This window comes from Solanum dulcamara, chromosome 5 (genome assembly GCF_947179165.1).
Source record: "Solanum dulcamara chromosome 5, daSolDulc1.2, whole genome shotgun sequence".
Taxonomy (NCBI): domain Eukaryota; kingdom Viridiplantae; phylum Streptophyta; class Magnoliopsida; order Solanales; family Solanaceae; genus Solanum; species Solanum dulcamara.
Window position 1 is genome coordinate 10368414 of NC_077241.1, and position 14903 is coordinate 10383316.

General features: G+C 34.0%; 2 protein-coding genes across 3 annotated transcripts; both read left to right on the top strand.

The window, feature by feature from the left end:
- Positions 1 to 402: 402 nt before the first annotated feature.
- Positions 403 to 4477, top strand: LOC129890415 (receptor-like protein 56). 2 transcript variants are annotated; one of them, XM_055965971.1, is made up of 2 exons: positions 403 to 777; positions 3600 to 4477. In XM_055965971.1, the coding sequence occupies exon 2, from the start codon at positions 3729 to 3731 to the stop codon at positions 4293 to 4295; it is 567 nt and encodes a 188-aa protein (XP_055821946.1). In that variant the 5' UTR covers positions 403 to 777; positions 3600 to 3728; the 3' UTR covers positions 4296 to 4477. The 2 variants fall into 2 exon arrangements, with proteins under 2 accessions (XP_055821946.1, XP_055821945.1); XM_055965970.1 differs by lacking the exon at positions 403 to 777 and adding an exon at positions 2612 to 3523 and having other exon boundaries at positions 3600 to 4465.
- Positions 4478 to 10561: 6084 nt separating this feature from the next.
- Positions 10562 to 11599, top strand: LOC129890416 (uncharacterized). Its single transcript, XM_055965973.1, has one exon. The coding sequence runs from the start codon at positions 10734 to 10736 to the stop codon at positions 11274 to 11276; it is 543 nt and encodes a 180-aa protein (XP_055821948.1). The 5' UTR covers positions 10562 to 10733; the 3' UTR covers positions 11277 to 11599.
- The last annotated feature ends 3304 nt before the right edge of the window (positions 11600 to 14903 follow it).

The window sequence follows — 14903 nt, forward strand, 5'->3', positions numbered from 1 at the left end:
TACCATTGGAAGAGGAAAAATTGCAATAGAGATCTATTCGCGCGAGAGAATTGGAAAAAATGGAGAATGAAGCCCACTTCCCTGGCCTCTATAGCACCGACCCGCCAAAATTTTCAGGCAAAATATTTTCAATTGCCCTAAAGATTTCTCCTATTTTGCATATCGTGAAGTTATCATAGGAACCCGATGTAGGTGAAATTTCAATCCCTATGTGATGTCGTTCGGGGATGAATGATTAATAAATTGATATCTAATATAATGATCCATCCCATCATTTTTTAAAATATCTGCAATACAATACCTAAGTCTAAAACTTGATCTATCTAGTCAAGTTAAGGCGGGTTCTACCCTGCCTTGAAAAAAAAATAATCTCTTGCGAGGGGAAATTCAGGGAGGGAATATAAAATATTTATTGATAAGACCTTTTCAGTTGTAGCCAATATCTTATTACGAATAAGAATGCCTTGGAATGCCATAATAATCCTTAGGCCTCTATAGCAGGGACCTCTGTAGTGGTCCTTGGGCTGCCATAACGACATTGAACAGTGGCCCTAATGAATTTTACCCTTTTTCTTTTCAGTCCAAATTCAAAAAGGGGTGCCTTCTCCTATAAACTCTCTAAGGTTATTCTTAAGAGAAAACCTTGATAATAGGGAGGCAAGAATCTCAAGAAATGTGTCTTCAAACTCTATCTTCGCAAAATTCTTGTCCAATCTCGCTTGAAAGGTACCAAGGGATAAGAATTTGTGCACTCCATAGTAGTAACTTGGCGTCCAGGTAGGATGTGGTTTATTAGTAGTAGACTATGATTAGAAAATGTGAACATGATATAGATTTGATGGGAGAATCATGATTAGGTCTGCCGGCATGATGATAAAACATGAAAATTGGGTGAAAGAAATGTAATTGGATTGTTGGATACTTAGTTTTTGCTAGGCTATTGATCATGATAAGGGAAGAGGAATTCGTGGAGTTTATTGGAGTTAGACTTGACTTAAATTCATGTATACTTTTAAGCTGAATGTTTGTTGATTGGTCTTTGAATATGATTGAACTTGGTGATATAGATTTGGATGCTTAAGATTGCATGGTATCACTTGATGAAATTATTGAATTCTTTGTGACATATATATATATATATATATCGGGTATCGCACTAGTACAAATACTATGGTTATCATTATTGTGGAGTAGGTACCACAACGGTAAAATATATGGAACGAAGTCGATCGCCTGCAGATCACAATTATTGTGCATAAATGATACCCTAAGAGTGTGTGTACACTTTACTATTATTGTGTGAGATATTATTGAGTTTTCTGAGTTATGTGATATCGATACATTGTGATACTTGATGGTTGTGTGACATGTTATCTAATACGACCTATTATGTGGTGGTTATACTTGTGGATTGGGGAATTATTTCCATGTGTTGCATGTATGGTAATATAGTAGATGGGGCTAGTCAATAATACACTTGTCTCATAAAATAAGGGTTTGCGGGGTGGAATGTTATATTTTGATGAATGAGGATGATTGGAGTATAGGATTTTCATGTTGAGCTTATGATATCTATGTTATGTTGCGTGCTTTAACCTTGATATATCGATCGATGCTTCTTACCATTATGTGTGATGTATTAATACTACTCTTGCTACATCCTTGTGAGATGTAAATGTGCTGCAGGTTGACTAAAAAGTCCCTTATGTGCAGCGGTGAATATTCATCCTCAACTTTCGCACCTCATTTTCTGACGGAAGTTGTGTCTTTTTTTGTCTTATTCTATATAGAGCTCTTGTACATGCCTGGACTAGGTCTTGAGAGTTGTGTAGTCGATTTTTTTTTAAAACGGACCTTACCCAAGGATCTCACCCCTCGTAGCGGTCAGGGGTTGAGCCGAACACCCCCAAGCCTTAACATAATATAGCAAAATAAAAGTACATGGAGGGAGACATAAATCTTACCTCCGAAAATACGGTGGGTCATAAGTTGAATAGCCTACTATTGCCATTTGACTTATCTCCATTTACAAGAAAGGGCAAACTTAGACTATGCACCTAAGAGAGGATTCCTCTCGATACAATAATAGTCGATTTTCTTTACTTTTTAATTTTATGGGTTTTGTAAATTTTGACATTAAAAATGTACCTGTATTTATTAAGCGATCTGCAACTGATATTTTCGCATATCCTTGGTTACGTTGGATGGTAAGAGTTCGCCTATCTAGTTAAAAATAGGGTAATTGCCCGTATGATCCCGTAATTTAGATCGGGATATTTGATAATTTCTATTATATTATACATGGTAAAAATTATTTTTAAATATATATAGCGTATGTTGAATACTCTTCTATTAGTTTGTGTTTATACTTCTTCATATTTTAAATTATCTTAATAAAAATCGTGACTCTAGCACGGATTACAAGATCCACTTTTTAAAGAAAGGGTCACGAGTTTAATGTTACAAGTGTTTTTTTAACAAGGGTTTTTAAAATTGCGAAACTACATGGGCAATGGAGAATCAAACTTTGAATTTTTAGGTTCTCCTTTTTTAGTAAAAAATAAATCAAATTAATTATTGTCGATTTTTTAAAATTTAAAACGAAATCAAATTAAATGTCAGTTTTTTTAATTGGTTAGGTTTGATTTAGTTTTTCACAAACCTGAACACTCTTACTACTAACCAAGTAATTACATAGCCAAATAAACATGTCAAATTGTGTAATTATTTCAAATTTTGTTATCTTAAAATTATCATTCCAGTTTTAATAAAAAAATAAAAATTACACTACAATTTCGAAATAGCTTATTTTCATACTTTTATCCAACCAAACATGAACACGCTTACTTTTACCTTTCAAGTCATCTTGGAATCTTATTTTCATACTTTTATTTTATTGTTTAGATGTGATGTAGTCAAGGCGGAACTAGAATTTTGATAGCTCAGTTGATTGATTATTTGAACTTTCATTTTAGAAAAGCGATTCTTGATAAAAAAAATAAATTATTCATATTAAATGACGTTTTAAGCGCAAAAACAGAATTTAAGTCAAAGCTGTTGAGTTGTATTGAACCCGTAAGTTATAGCTCTGTATAATTCCTATATAAACATTCGTTTAGCTAGCTAGCAAATAAGAGAACCAGAAAAGAAAGTAGAGGAATAATGGGGATGTGGAACTCTAAATTTTTGTTGTTGATGTTTTTTGTGATGGTAATTGTGGCCAATGGTTGTTGGGAGGAAGAGAGAAGTGCTCTCTTGGAGCTGCAGGCAAACAGAATGAGTTCGAATGGCGAATTGTTGGTTGATTGGGCAGGCTATAATGCCAATGGTTTTACAGATTGTTGTTTTTGGAATAGGGTAAAATGTAGCTTAGCATCAGGTAGAGTTATCGAACTCAATCTCGAAACAAGGCTTGGATCAGAGGATGGTTGGAGATTTAACGCCTCTTTCTTTCTTCCATTTAAGTCACTGCAAGTTCTTTTATTGTCTTCCAGAAATATTATAGGGTGGACAAAGAATGAAGGTCTGATCAATCTTGTATTCATGAGAGACTTCTGTGATATATATACACTACTAACATGTCTGATTTTGTTATCCAGGGTTCAGTAAACTAAGGAAGCTTCCCAACCTGAAAGTAGTCGATTTGCAATTTAATCCCATCCATCCTAAAGTTTTAATATCATCTTTATGTTGGATTTCATCTCTTGAGGTTCTAAAACTTGGTGCACATGTGGGAACCACTTTCAGCATACCGACATGCCTTGAATCTATCCCACAACCATCTCACCGGAAGAATACCAAATACCTTCTCCAATCTACAGGAAATCGAGAGTTTAGACCTTTCCCACAACAGATTGAATGGGAGCATTCCTGTTGGTCTACTTGAGCTAAATGCTTTGGCAATATTCACTGTTGCATACAATAACTTATCAGGTGCAGTGCCTGATTTTAAAGTTCAATTTTCAACTTTTGACAAAAGCAGCTATGAAGGAAATCCTCTTCTTTGTGGCTATCCATTAGACAACAACTGTGGTAGTCCTAAATCGTCAAATACGTCCAAGATTGATGGAGGTGAGGAATCATCAGACTTGGAGGATATTCAGTGTTTTTACATTGGGTTTGTTGTGTCTTATGGAGCGATATTGTTGGGATTAGCTACAGCGCTCTACTTCAATCGTTGTTGGAGAAAAGCATGGTTTAGGATGATAGAGGCATTGATGTTTTGTTGTTACTATCTTCTCTTGGACAACATTGTTACACCCATTAAGAGTAGATGGTACAGGAATGTTGGTTAGGTAGGTTTTTTAAAAAATTGTTTGTATATCTACAACTATTATGATGATGTCATTCTCTTCGATCAATATTCAACATGTCGTATGTCTCTTCACTCTTGCATTTTCTTTTGATAATCCTCTTTTGAAAATTGAATTAAATTGTTGTGGGCTTAGTTCCATTTTCATATATCTGTTTGGAGTTGTTATAATTTCATATATTAATACCCCATTGGTGTTGCTACTTATCTAGCAGTTGAGGAATAATATGATTAAAGTCATGTCTATATTTTATTTCATCATCTGATTCTTTGTAGTCCGAAACCTGACTAGGCTTCAAAAAGAACTATTCTTGATCAAATTGATGCCTTACATTGTTTGATTGAGAGATAGAAAGCTTTAATTCATCATCCAGCTCAACTTTCTTCTCTTCCTGATGTTTAGAGGCTCGCTTGCACCGCTCACTACCCGTCAGGGGAGTGGCAACAGTAAAAGGATTCCAATACAGTAGGAGTCTGAGTGGGTATGTGGTTAGGTGCACTTCTCGCTCAATGAAAAGTAAACCTAGTCACTCCCCTTCCCAGGTGGGCGACCCTTCTCAAAGGCAAAATAGTGGAAGGACCCACTTAGATCCAATCATTGATAGCACGAAGCACCATAAGATTGGGTTGGCTCTGATGGTACTTTCTGATAATAAAATTCTAAACTAAAAAACCCGTCTAAATCGTGCTCCAACTTACACCATAAAGGTTGTTTGGTTGTCGGTTAGAGAGGAGTATTAGCATAAGTTTATACTACGTTGTTTGGTTATTAAAATGAGGAAAGGGCAATCTCCAAAAAAACTCGTTGACGACATTTTTCTACTATATTAGAAGAGCGATTGGCACTAACATGTGTGCTTGGTTGTAATTTGTATGAATAATAATGGTAGTTTAACAATTAACTTTCGCCTTTCAATTGTCACTCCATCGTGTCTTTCAATAATGAATTAAAATTAGGGACACTTTTAAATATATATAATAAACTAATTAGCCTACAACAAATATAACCATGTTTTATTTACATAAAAAAACAACCAAAATCATAGGAAATATACAATGACTATACAATATAACTTGCCAAAAGTTATAGAAAGTATTCACTGAGTATACAATATAGATTACTTATGCATGAACTATCATTGAATATACATTATGATATACTCTATACATGAAATATACACCGAATATACATGAATATACATCGAATGACCATTTGTTTGGTAATTAAAATGATCGAATGACCATCTACAGTAATTGTATCTTAAAATTATGAATTAAATGCATCTATCTATTACTTCTTCCTTACACTTTGACTTGTACACTATTTCAAAAATAGATTTTCAATGTTACTTGTTACTTTTAACATTTCAAGAAAAAATAATTATTTTTTTCATGTTTTACTCTTATCATTTATTACTTATTTTTTAAATCATTTTCAAGATCTAATACTAAACATTATCATCTATATCTATCTATACTATATTAAAAGCATGAAGACCCTTAGAAATGTTGTTGAGATGGATGTGTGGGCATACCAGGAGTGACAGGATTAGAAATGAGGCTATTCGGGACAAGGTAGGAGTGGTCTAGGTGGAAGACAAGATGCGGGAATTGCGAATGAGATGGTTTGGGCATGTGAAGAGGAGAGACACAGATGCCTCAGTGCGGAGGTGTGAGAGGTTGGCCATGGATGGTTTCAGAAAAGATAGGGGTAGGCCGAAGAAATATTGGGGAGAGGTGATTAGACAGGACATGGCACAGTTACAGCTTACCGAGGACATAATCTTAGATAAGAGGGTGTGGAGGACCCATATTAGGGTAAAAGGCTAGTACATAGTCTCGTTATTCTTCCGTATTAGTAGGCGCATTAGCGCACTATAATTTCTTGTGCTCTGACTTATGTTATTATCTCTCTATTACTTTATGTACTTTGATTACTTTATTTTTATCACACCCCGAGAGGGTACCCTAGATGTGACCGGCACTCAGGAACCATTTCTAGCTCCCAAGCGAACCACATAGCCTGATCACACATCCATTTATTCATTCAATCAGCGGAAGACTTAAAATAAAGAGAATATTTGGTGGACAAATCCCAAATCAATAATCTAACTCAAGAAAGAAAGGCCATGGGCCAACAAATCAAACTTCAATCTTTGTCATTAAAATAGTTTGACAAGAATAATTTCAAGGAAATAAAATATTCAATCGATCCATCACTATCTAGTCTATGAAGCCTCTGTCACTACTATCTAATTGGTGCCAATGACATGTTCATGGCTACCTCAAATCAAAATAAAAAATAAAAAGCTAACTCGACGCAAGAATAACATAAGCAGTGTCCTCCGAATGTAGGGGAGGACTCACCAATACGCTGAGTGTGAATAGATCCTCAATGGTGCTCCTATTGACGATCTCTTAAACCTGTCGCTGCATCATGAAACGATGCAGGTCCAAATGGACTTCAGTACATAGAATGTATGAGTATGTAATATGGCAGAATGAAACATACCTCAAGGAAGAATAACATCAGTTCAAATATCTCAAATCAGAAAGATAAGAGAGACTCAATCAAAGTATCATAAGTCTAAAGTAAGAATACATTTTAGACAAAGACCAATCACACACCATACAATCCAATCCAATCCAATCATGTACAATACAGTTCAAATCCAATCATATACAATCGGTTCGATCCGGTCATATACGATCCGATCCAACCCCAATCATATACAATCCGATCCGATCCAATCACATACCATTCTATTCAACCTAATCACATATCACCTAATCCAATCCATCACACATCATCTAATCCGATTCAATCATACACAATCCAATCACATATCATCTAATCCAATCCGATCATATACAATCAACTCAACAATCAACTCAAAGGACTCAACTCAATAAATATGAAAATTAAATTATGCAATGTTTTACGATTCAACTCAATCATCTATAATCACAATCAAACCAATCATATCATGCACAATCCACTCAATTTGGGAGTTTCTCTAACCGACAACCATCACCATATGAGCGAGTGATAATACAACAAACCGACGTTGTTGCCACGTCCGTTCATACCTTGCCAGGGTATGGACGAATCAACCAATCATGGATCCAATCCAACCAAGTCCTATAATGTCAGGACAATAATTTTGGGGAAGCATCCGACTTTAACGGTTCCATCCCCTCCTACGTTTGGCGACGTAGTTTATTGGTTCGAGTATGAACTATACTCTTACCCAATTCGGTGCTCGATACTCCTCCCAAGACTCAATATGCTCATATCTATCAAGTGAGTAAAATACTCAAAATACTCATTTAGTCTCATCGGACTCTTTCAAATCAACTCATTTAGTCTCATTGGACTCTTTTCAAAACTCAATCAAATCTGACCTCATTGGACCTTCTTTCAAATCGACTCATCTCAAATCATCAAACTCTTTTCTTTAAAATCTATACAATCTCAACTCAATCTCAAAAATTGACATTTTAAAGTAAAAATGCTCAACTCATATATACTCCAAATACTCATGTTAAAAAATAATTAAAAGACTTCTCAAACTCAACTCATGCTTAAACTCTTTTTAAATCATAGATGAAAATAATCATTCTTTAAAACTCAAAATAGTGTATAAATAGTTTATGAAAAAATGCTCACAATCATTTATTTAAAACTCCTTCTCAGATCATTTATTTTCAAAATGCTCATAAGACTCCAATCAAATCAGAATTATGCAAATCACATATCACATCATCACATTAGACTCCAATCTACTTCATCACACAACATTCTCATCAACATAACCTCTTCATTCACATCATCATCAAATATCATCATTCACATCATCATCAAACATCATCATTGCATCATCCTCAAATATCATCATTCACATCATCATCAAACATCATCATCACATCATCATCAAACATCTACTCTAAAATCCTTATTTAATTCTACATTCCATTTATAGAAACAAAAGTGACATTCTAGCTCTATCAATGTTTCAATTCTTTTTATGCCATTCACATTCATAACTATTCTAATTCCTTCTTTTCATTCCAATCATCACATATACACAAACCATCCATCTCAGACTCAAGACAAATTATGACCCAAAGAAATCTCATCTTGGGTTCATGTGAATGAATACATGAATCCATACTCTCAACAAAACTCAACTCAAGAACACCATCAATACATATGAATTTATATACAAAAATTCATTTGTAGTTAATAATATGAAATATAACTATTCAAGAATTTAAGTCATGAAAATCGCCAATCAATTTCTAGTACATAAAAATATTCTAGAGTTTAGGAAAATTCCAAGAAAAATCTTCATAAAAGGTTCAAATCTTTCACGACTTCTATCTAACACATCTATGGGCATATGGAAGAACTCAATCAATATTTTAGGTTAGCCTTACATACCTTAGAGTAGATTTTGAAGAAACCTTATTGTTGGGTCTTCAATGGGAAGCTTGAATCCTTGAGCTTTTGAGGGCAAATTCTTGTTGGAGATGTTTGGAAGAGAAAAGGGGATGAACATTAGGGTTTTTGGGAGGTGAGGAGGATGAAAAATGATCCCAAAACGTTCCAAGTGAGGGTATATATAATTAGAGAAAAAGTCCAAGTTGCCCCTCTTCAAAAATCTGGAAAATTGGGCAAAAATCTTGTTGACGCTATAGTGGCGCGTCGCGCCACTGCAGCGCCAAGCCAAAATAGGCTTAAAACCCTGCACATCTAATAGTGGCACATCGCGCCAAGGACCAAACTACTGAGGCTGTTTTCTGGCGCTATAGTGGCGCCGGGCGCCACTGGAGCGCCAAGCCTAAAATTCCTGCAGTGGTCGCCCAGGACAAAAATTCCTGCAGTACTAGTCTGTAGTAAAATGGTCATAACTTTTGACTCTGAACTTCAAAAATTGCAATCTTGGTGGTGTTGGAAAGAAGACTCAAAGATCTTTAATTTGGTAGATTGTGGTCCACCCAGTTCATTATATTATAGGATATATGGTCATTTGAAGTTGACCCTTATACTAACTCATCCGAAAACTTACTCGATTGGAAATCTTTGGACTCGACTTGGTGTTAGAGATCCCTTATGACCCCTAAACACATATAACACACTTGAAATACTTAGTAATTAATCCTATCTCATATATAAAATTACAAGTCCTTCGGTTCGAGTCTACCCACACGTGGAGAAGTGTTCGAGTCTTTGCGAAAAAATTTTCGGGGTGTTACAATTTTATCTGTGTTGCTTTCGTTATTTGCGTTATTTGTTATTTTCTTTCTCATATCACTTTGAACTTCTTAGCCTTATCTGACTTCTTTTTATGCTTCTAATGAGCCGAGGGTCTCCCGGAAACAGCCGTCCTACCTTGGTAGGAGTAAGGTCTGCGTACACTTTACCCTCCCCAGACCCACGTTGTGGGATTTCACTGGGTTGTTGTTGTTGTATTAAAAGACTCCGCTTTAGACAAAATCGTCTTTTCATCATTTTCCTCTAAATAATTGTCACTTAATTGTTATTCTAATATTTAAGATTTTAAAATTAATTAAATTTATAACTATTAAAATCTTTACTTATTTGTAATAGGTAAGAACTCCTAATATAGTCTTGAATTTATATAAGGAGACTATTTAAAATTTAAAATGAATTTGTAAGATGCAAGAACTCCTAAATAATTTAGTACTTTATAATTGATAAAATTTTGCTTCTTGATTTTTTTTTATTTGAACTATGTTAAAAGCCCTAATATTTATGATTTAGATTCAATTACAATTGGTGAAAGAAATATTTTACCGCAAGAAGAATTATTTTTTGATATATTAACGTGTACTTATATTATTAAGGGGTCGTTTGGCTGGGAACAAGTTATCTCGCGATAAGTTATTCTGGTATAAGTTATTCCACCAAGTATATGGGATAACTTATCCCATCACAAAGGTATAAATGGTGGGATAAATAATCTTAGGACTGCCTAATACCTCCAACCAAACGCATGATAAATAGTCCTGCATTTTATCCCTTATATTATTATACCTTGTACCTCACATCAAACGACTCCTAAGTGTAGACAAAGTTGATAAACTTTGTTATTTGATCAAACAAGGAATGAATAAAATAAATAAATTTTAATTGATTTAAATCTTAATAAATATAAGAAAATTTGTCATCTCCTAATATAATTTTGAATTTATATAAAGATGCTATTTAAAATTTAACGCTAAGCTGGAAGATTGGAGACGCACCTTGGAGTCTAAGGGGTTTAAGCTGAGTAGGACCAAGACAGAGTACCTAGAGTGCAAGTTCAGTGAGACACCTCAAGAGGTTGGCACGGAAGTTAGGCTCGGGGACCAAGCCATCCAAAAGAGAAGTAGTTTTAAGTACCTTGGTTCTATCATGCAAGACAGCGGAGAGATCGACGAGGATGTCACACACCGTATTGGGGCAGGATGGATGAAATGGAGGCTCGCCTCCGGTGTGTTATGTGACAAGAAGGTGCCACCACAACTTAAGGGCAAGTTCTACAAAGTGGTCGTTAAACTAGCTATGTTGTATGGGGCGGAGTGTTGGCCAGTTAAGGTCTCCCACGTGCAAAGGATGAAAGTTGCCGAGATGAGAATGTTGAGATGGATGTGTGGGCATACCAGGAGTGACAAGATTAGAAATGAGGCTATTCGAGAAAAGGTAGGAGTGGCCTCGGTGGAAGACAAGATGTGGGAAACGCGACTGAGATGGTTTGGACATGTGAAGAGGAGAGTCCCAGATGCACCAGTGCGGAGATGTGAGAGGCTGGCCATGGATTATTTCAGAAGAGGTAGGGGTAGGCCGAAGAAATATTGGGGAGAGGTGATCAGACAGGACATGGCGCATTTACGACTTACCGAGGACATGACCCTAGATAGGAGGGTGTGGAGGACACACATTAGGGTAGAAGGCTAGTACATAATGGTTTTATTCTCCCTTATTCGTAGGCGTATTAACGCACTATGATTTCTTGTACTCTGATGTATGCTATTTATGGTATTTATGTTATTATCCAATAATAATATCTACTGTTTTTGTGCTTTGATTATAATATTGTTTGGACCGTTTTCGTCATCTACTTATTTATTCTAATATTCTTGTCTGACCTTTTTCTATGCTTTTATTGAGTCGAGGGTCTTTCGGAAACAGCCGTCCTACATTGGTAGGAGTCAGGTCTGCGTACACTCTACCCTCCCCAGACCCCACGATGTGGGATTTCACTGGGTTGTTGTTGTTGTTGTATGCTATTTAAAATTTAAATAGGCATCGCTAACCATATGATGATACGAGGGAGTATATATTTTTAATTAATAAAGTCCATCCATTATTGGAATAAGTTTAGAATTGTCTTAATCTGTATTTAGGATTTGGGTGAACGTAATCAAGAAGGGATCTTGCACCAGTAAGAATCTAGCAAAAAATTAAGGAATTCTAAAATATTTGATAAGAGTTATTAGGAGAATTAATAATTAAAGTATTTTAAAATATTTGATAAAAAAGTCTATTTTAAAAGTTAAGAAATTCTAAAATATATGGATAAAAGAAAATGTATTTTAAAAAATTTAGAAACTTTAAAAAATATGATAAGAAAAAAATATACAATAAAAGTTTTAAAATTAGTAATTGATAAATCCTGAGATAATTCTTCATATTGTCAGATCCTCATTCCACACTTCTCAAATTTCATCATTTTTGTGGCGGTGATGCTTCTGGTTATTTGTTCACCATTCTCTATATTTCAATATTTTTAATCAGCTTATATTATGTGTTGGTGTTTGAATTCTTAAAGGTCTTTTTATTTTTTGTAAGAATAGAATTTTATTAATTAGGGTTGGGAGGTTGTTATGAGTTTACGTAAAAACACTAATTATCACTTTCAACAGTGGTATAATCTTTTAATTTATTGAGTTTGAAACACATTTTATTGACCACCATTTTATTGCCAATTTAGCAATAATTATGTTTAGGCTTCATTTATTTTTATTAAGATTAAAACATTTAAATCTAATTGTACATCTTAGTATAAGATGTGCATTAAAATTTAGATGTCTGAATCTGAATGCACATTTTATTACTAAGATGTTGTATTAAAATTTGAATGCTAAATAATTAAGATTGTTTGTTTTCTCAACACGTGAATGTATAAAAATTGTCTTTGTTTGAAAAATTAAAAATATAAAATTCACATAAAATACTAATTGATCGAATATATATATCAATAAAATATTTCAAAATATTTATATGACAATTGGTGGTGAAGACTAAAAATGATGATTATGTGTGTCAATTTGGGATGGTGTTGACTAATGATATGGTTGTGGGTAGTCTCTTGTAGTATAGTGGTTGACAATTGTGATTATTTATGGTTAGTGATAGTGATGGATGATAAGTAGTAGTGGAATGATACTCATAACTAATCATTGTGGTGAATGAAGATGGTGGTTAGCAATATATAATGTTGACTAATGGTGGCAATAATCGGTAATAATTAACGGATATAATAATAGTTGAGAGTGATGCAAATGATGGCTAATAGTGATGGCGATTGGTTATGGTGATTAGCGGTAGTGGTGGTTATTGTTGTGCTGAGGACGGTGGTTGTGGATGGTGGGTGGTGTGGTAGTTGTTGTTGAATGGTGGTTGCGGATGGTAAGTAGTGATAGTTGTAGTTGAAATGATGGTTGTGGGTGGTGGGTGAAGGTAGATGGAATTAATAGTAGTAAATTGTCATCTTTGTAGAAATTCTTAAATACACATTTTAATGATCTTAAAACTTTGTTATAGATCTTAATTATTTGGACCTACTCATACCCATTAAGTGGTTGTAAAATTAGAAAAATAAACACACTTAATAAAAATTAAAACATTTATTAAGTGCAAACAAATGAATTTTTAATTTAGTGATTTAATGTGACCTCAATTCCTTGAATAGAGAGCTTATCTACCTATCTATATATCTATATTATTTTAAAAGCAGTTCTTAAAAATATTGATTGAACCTTTTACTTTATAATAGACAAAATTATTATTTACTCAAATAATTATCAGTTAATTTTTATTCTAATATATAAGCCTTGAAATTAATTAAAATTACAACTATTAAATCTTTAGTTATTTGTAAGATGGAAGAACTTTGAAATAACTGAAATTTTGCTAGCATAATTTCTGACTTTAGTATTGATACCCCACAAATTTTTGACTTTTGTCTGTATCTAATTTCTGACTTCGTAATAAATAAGGTAACTCTTTGACTTTTGATATCAATGACACAATTATTCTCACTATATTTAATTGTTACTCTTTAATTATTAGTGTTTACTTATTATATATTGTGATCATAAATTATCATGTTTTAAGTATACTTTTTTTGGTAAGTAAAATATTTTATTTACCAAAATGATCGTTACAAACATCAAAATAAGCAGACTTGGACATATCAGTCCCAAGTCTTGCTAAAGATCATAAAAACAAAATTTATCTACTTCCTCTACTACAACTTTGCTAATGATAGACATTTAGTTCTTGTAGACTGCTACTTAATCTAACCTGGTGGGATCCTCTACCATGCACCTCTAGTATGATTTGTCTAAGGATGATCTCCTCAGTCCTCTGTTTATGTTGGAAAATTCTGTAGTTGCACTCTATCCACAAGTGATAAATGGCTCCAACCAATGTCATCCTGTATACCTGTGTTATACTACACCTGCCTTTCATGTGTTGTATTTTTTCCTTCCAATTGAAAAATGATCTTTGTATTCCCTGCCATGTTAACAACTTGGTCCATACTCCAGCAGTGACTGAGCATTTAAAGAACAAGTGATCAATATCCTCATCCTCCCCTTGACACAAGGAACAGGTCATGCTGGTTACTATCCCCCTATTTGCTAGTCTGTCTTTTGTTAAGAGTCTCCTGTTGAGAGCAATATACAACATGAAGTTCCATTTAGGAGCTCCATAATTTGTCCAGACTAGCTTTCTCCAGTCCACTTTCACCCTGTCCCCCCTCATCTTCCCATATAAATTTTTAATAGAGTATTGTTTCATTTACATTAGAGTGTGTTCACTATATACAGCAGTTTGTAGGTGCTTGTGAGCCTTGAGAATTCTTTGTACTAGCCAAGATGCTTGCTTGGCCTGGATGCCCCATATTCCCTCTTGTCCATAACAGCTATGTATCCATTTAAGTATACTTTTAATTTTAAAATGTTCTATTTTTTTTAAAAAAGTTTTGTACTTAATAATATTACGTGTACACAATTATTTATTCTTGTTATATGCATTTATTATTAATTAACACGATATATACGTGCAAATCACATACACCTAAGTAGTATATTATTAAAAATGGAAAGCTTCAAAATGCAAAGTTGGATTACCATTTTATCATTTAGTATTTAATTAATTAAATATTAAATAATATCATATATATTATATTAAATACTAAAGTAAAAGTGAAAAGGTGTCAAGTCAAAAAGTGAATCAACTTTTAAGTGCAATTAAATAAGATAGACATTAAGAAAGATTGATAATTATACCATAATA

What these genes read in the sequence shown, in the direction of transcription:
- LOC129890415 (XM_055965970.1), top strand. Translation starts at nt 3,163, where the DNA reads ATGGGGATGTGGAACTCTAAATTTTTGTTGTTGATGTTTTTTGTGATG. An exon ending in AGGGTGGACAAAGAATGAAG is followed by an intron (nt 3,524 to 3,599) that starts GTCTGATCAATC and finishes TTTGTTATCCAG; the next exon opens with GGTTCAGTAAACTAAGGAAG.
- LOC129890416 (XM_055965973.1), top strand. Translation starts at nt 10,734, where the DNA reads ATGCAAGACAGCGGAGAGATCGACGAGGATGTCACACACCGTATTGGG.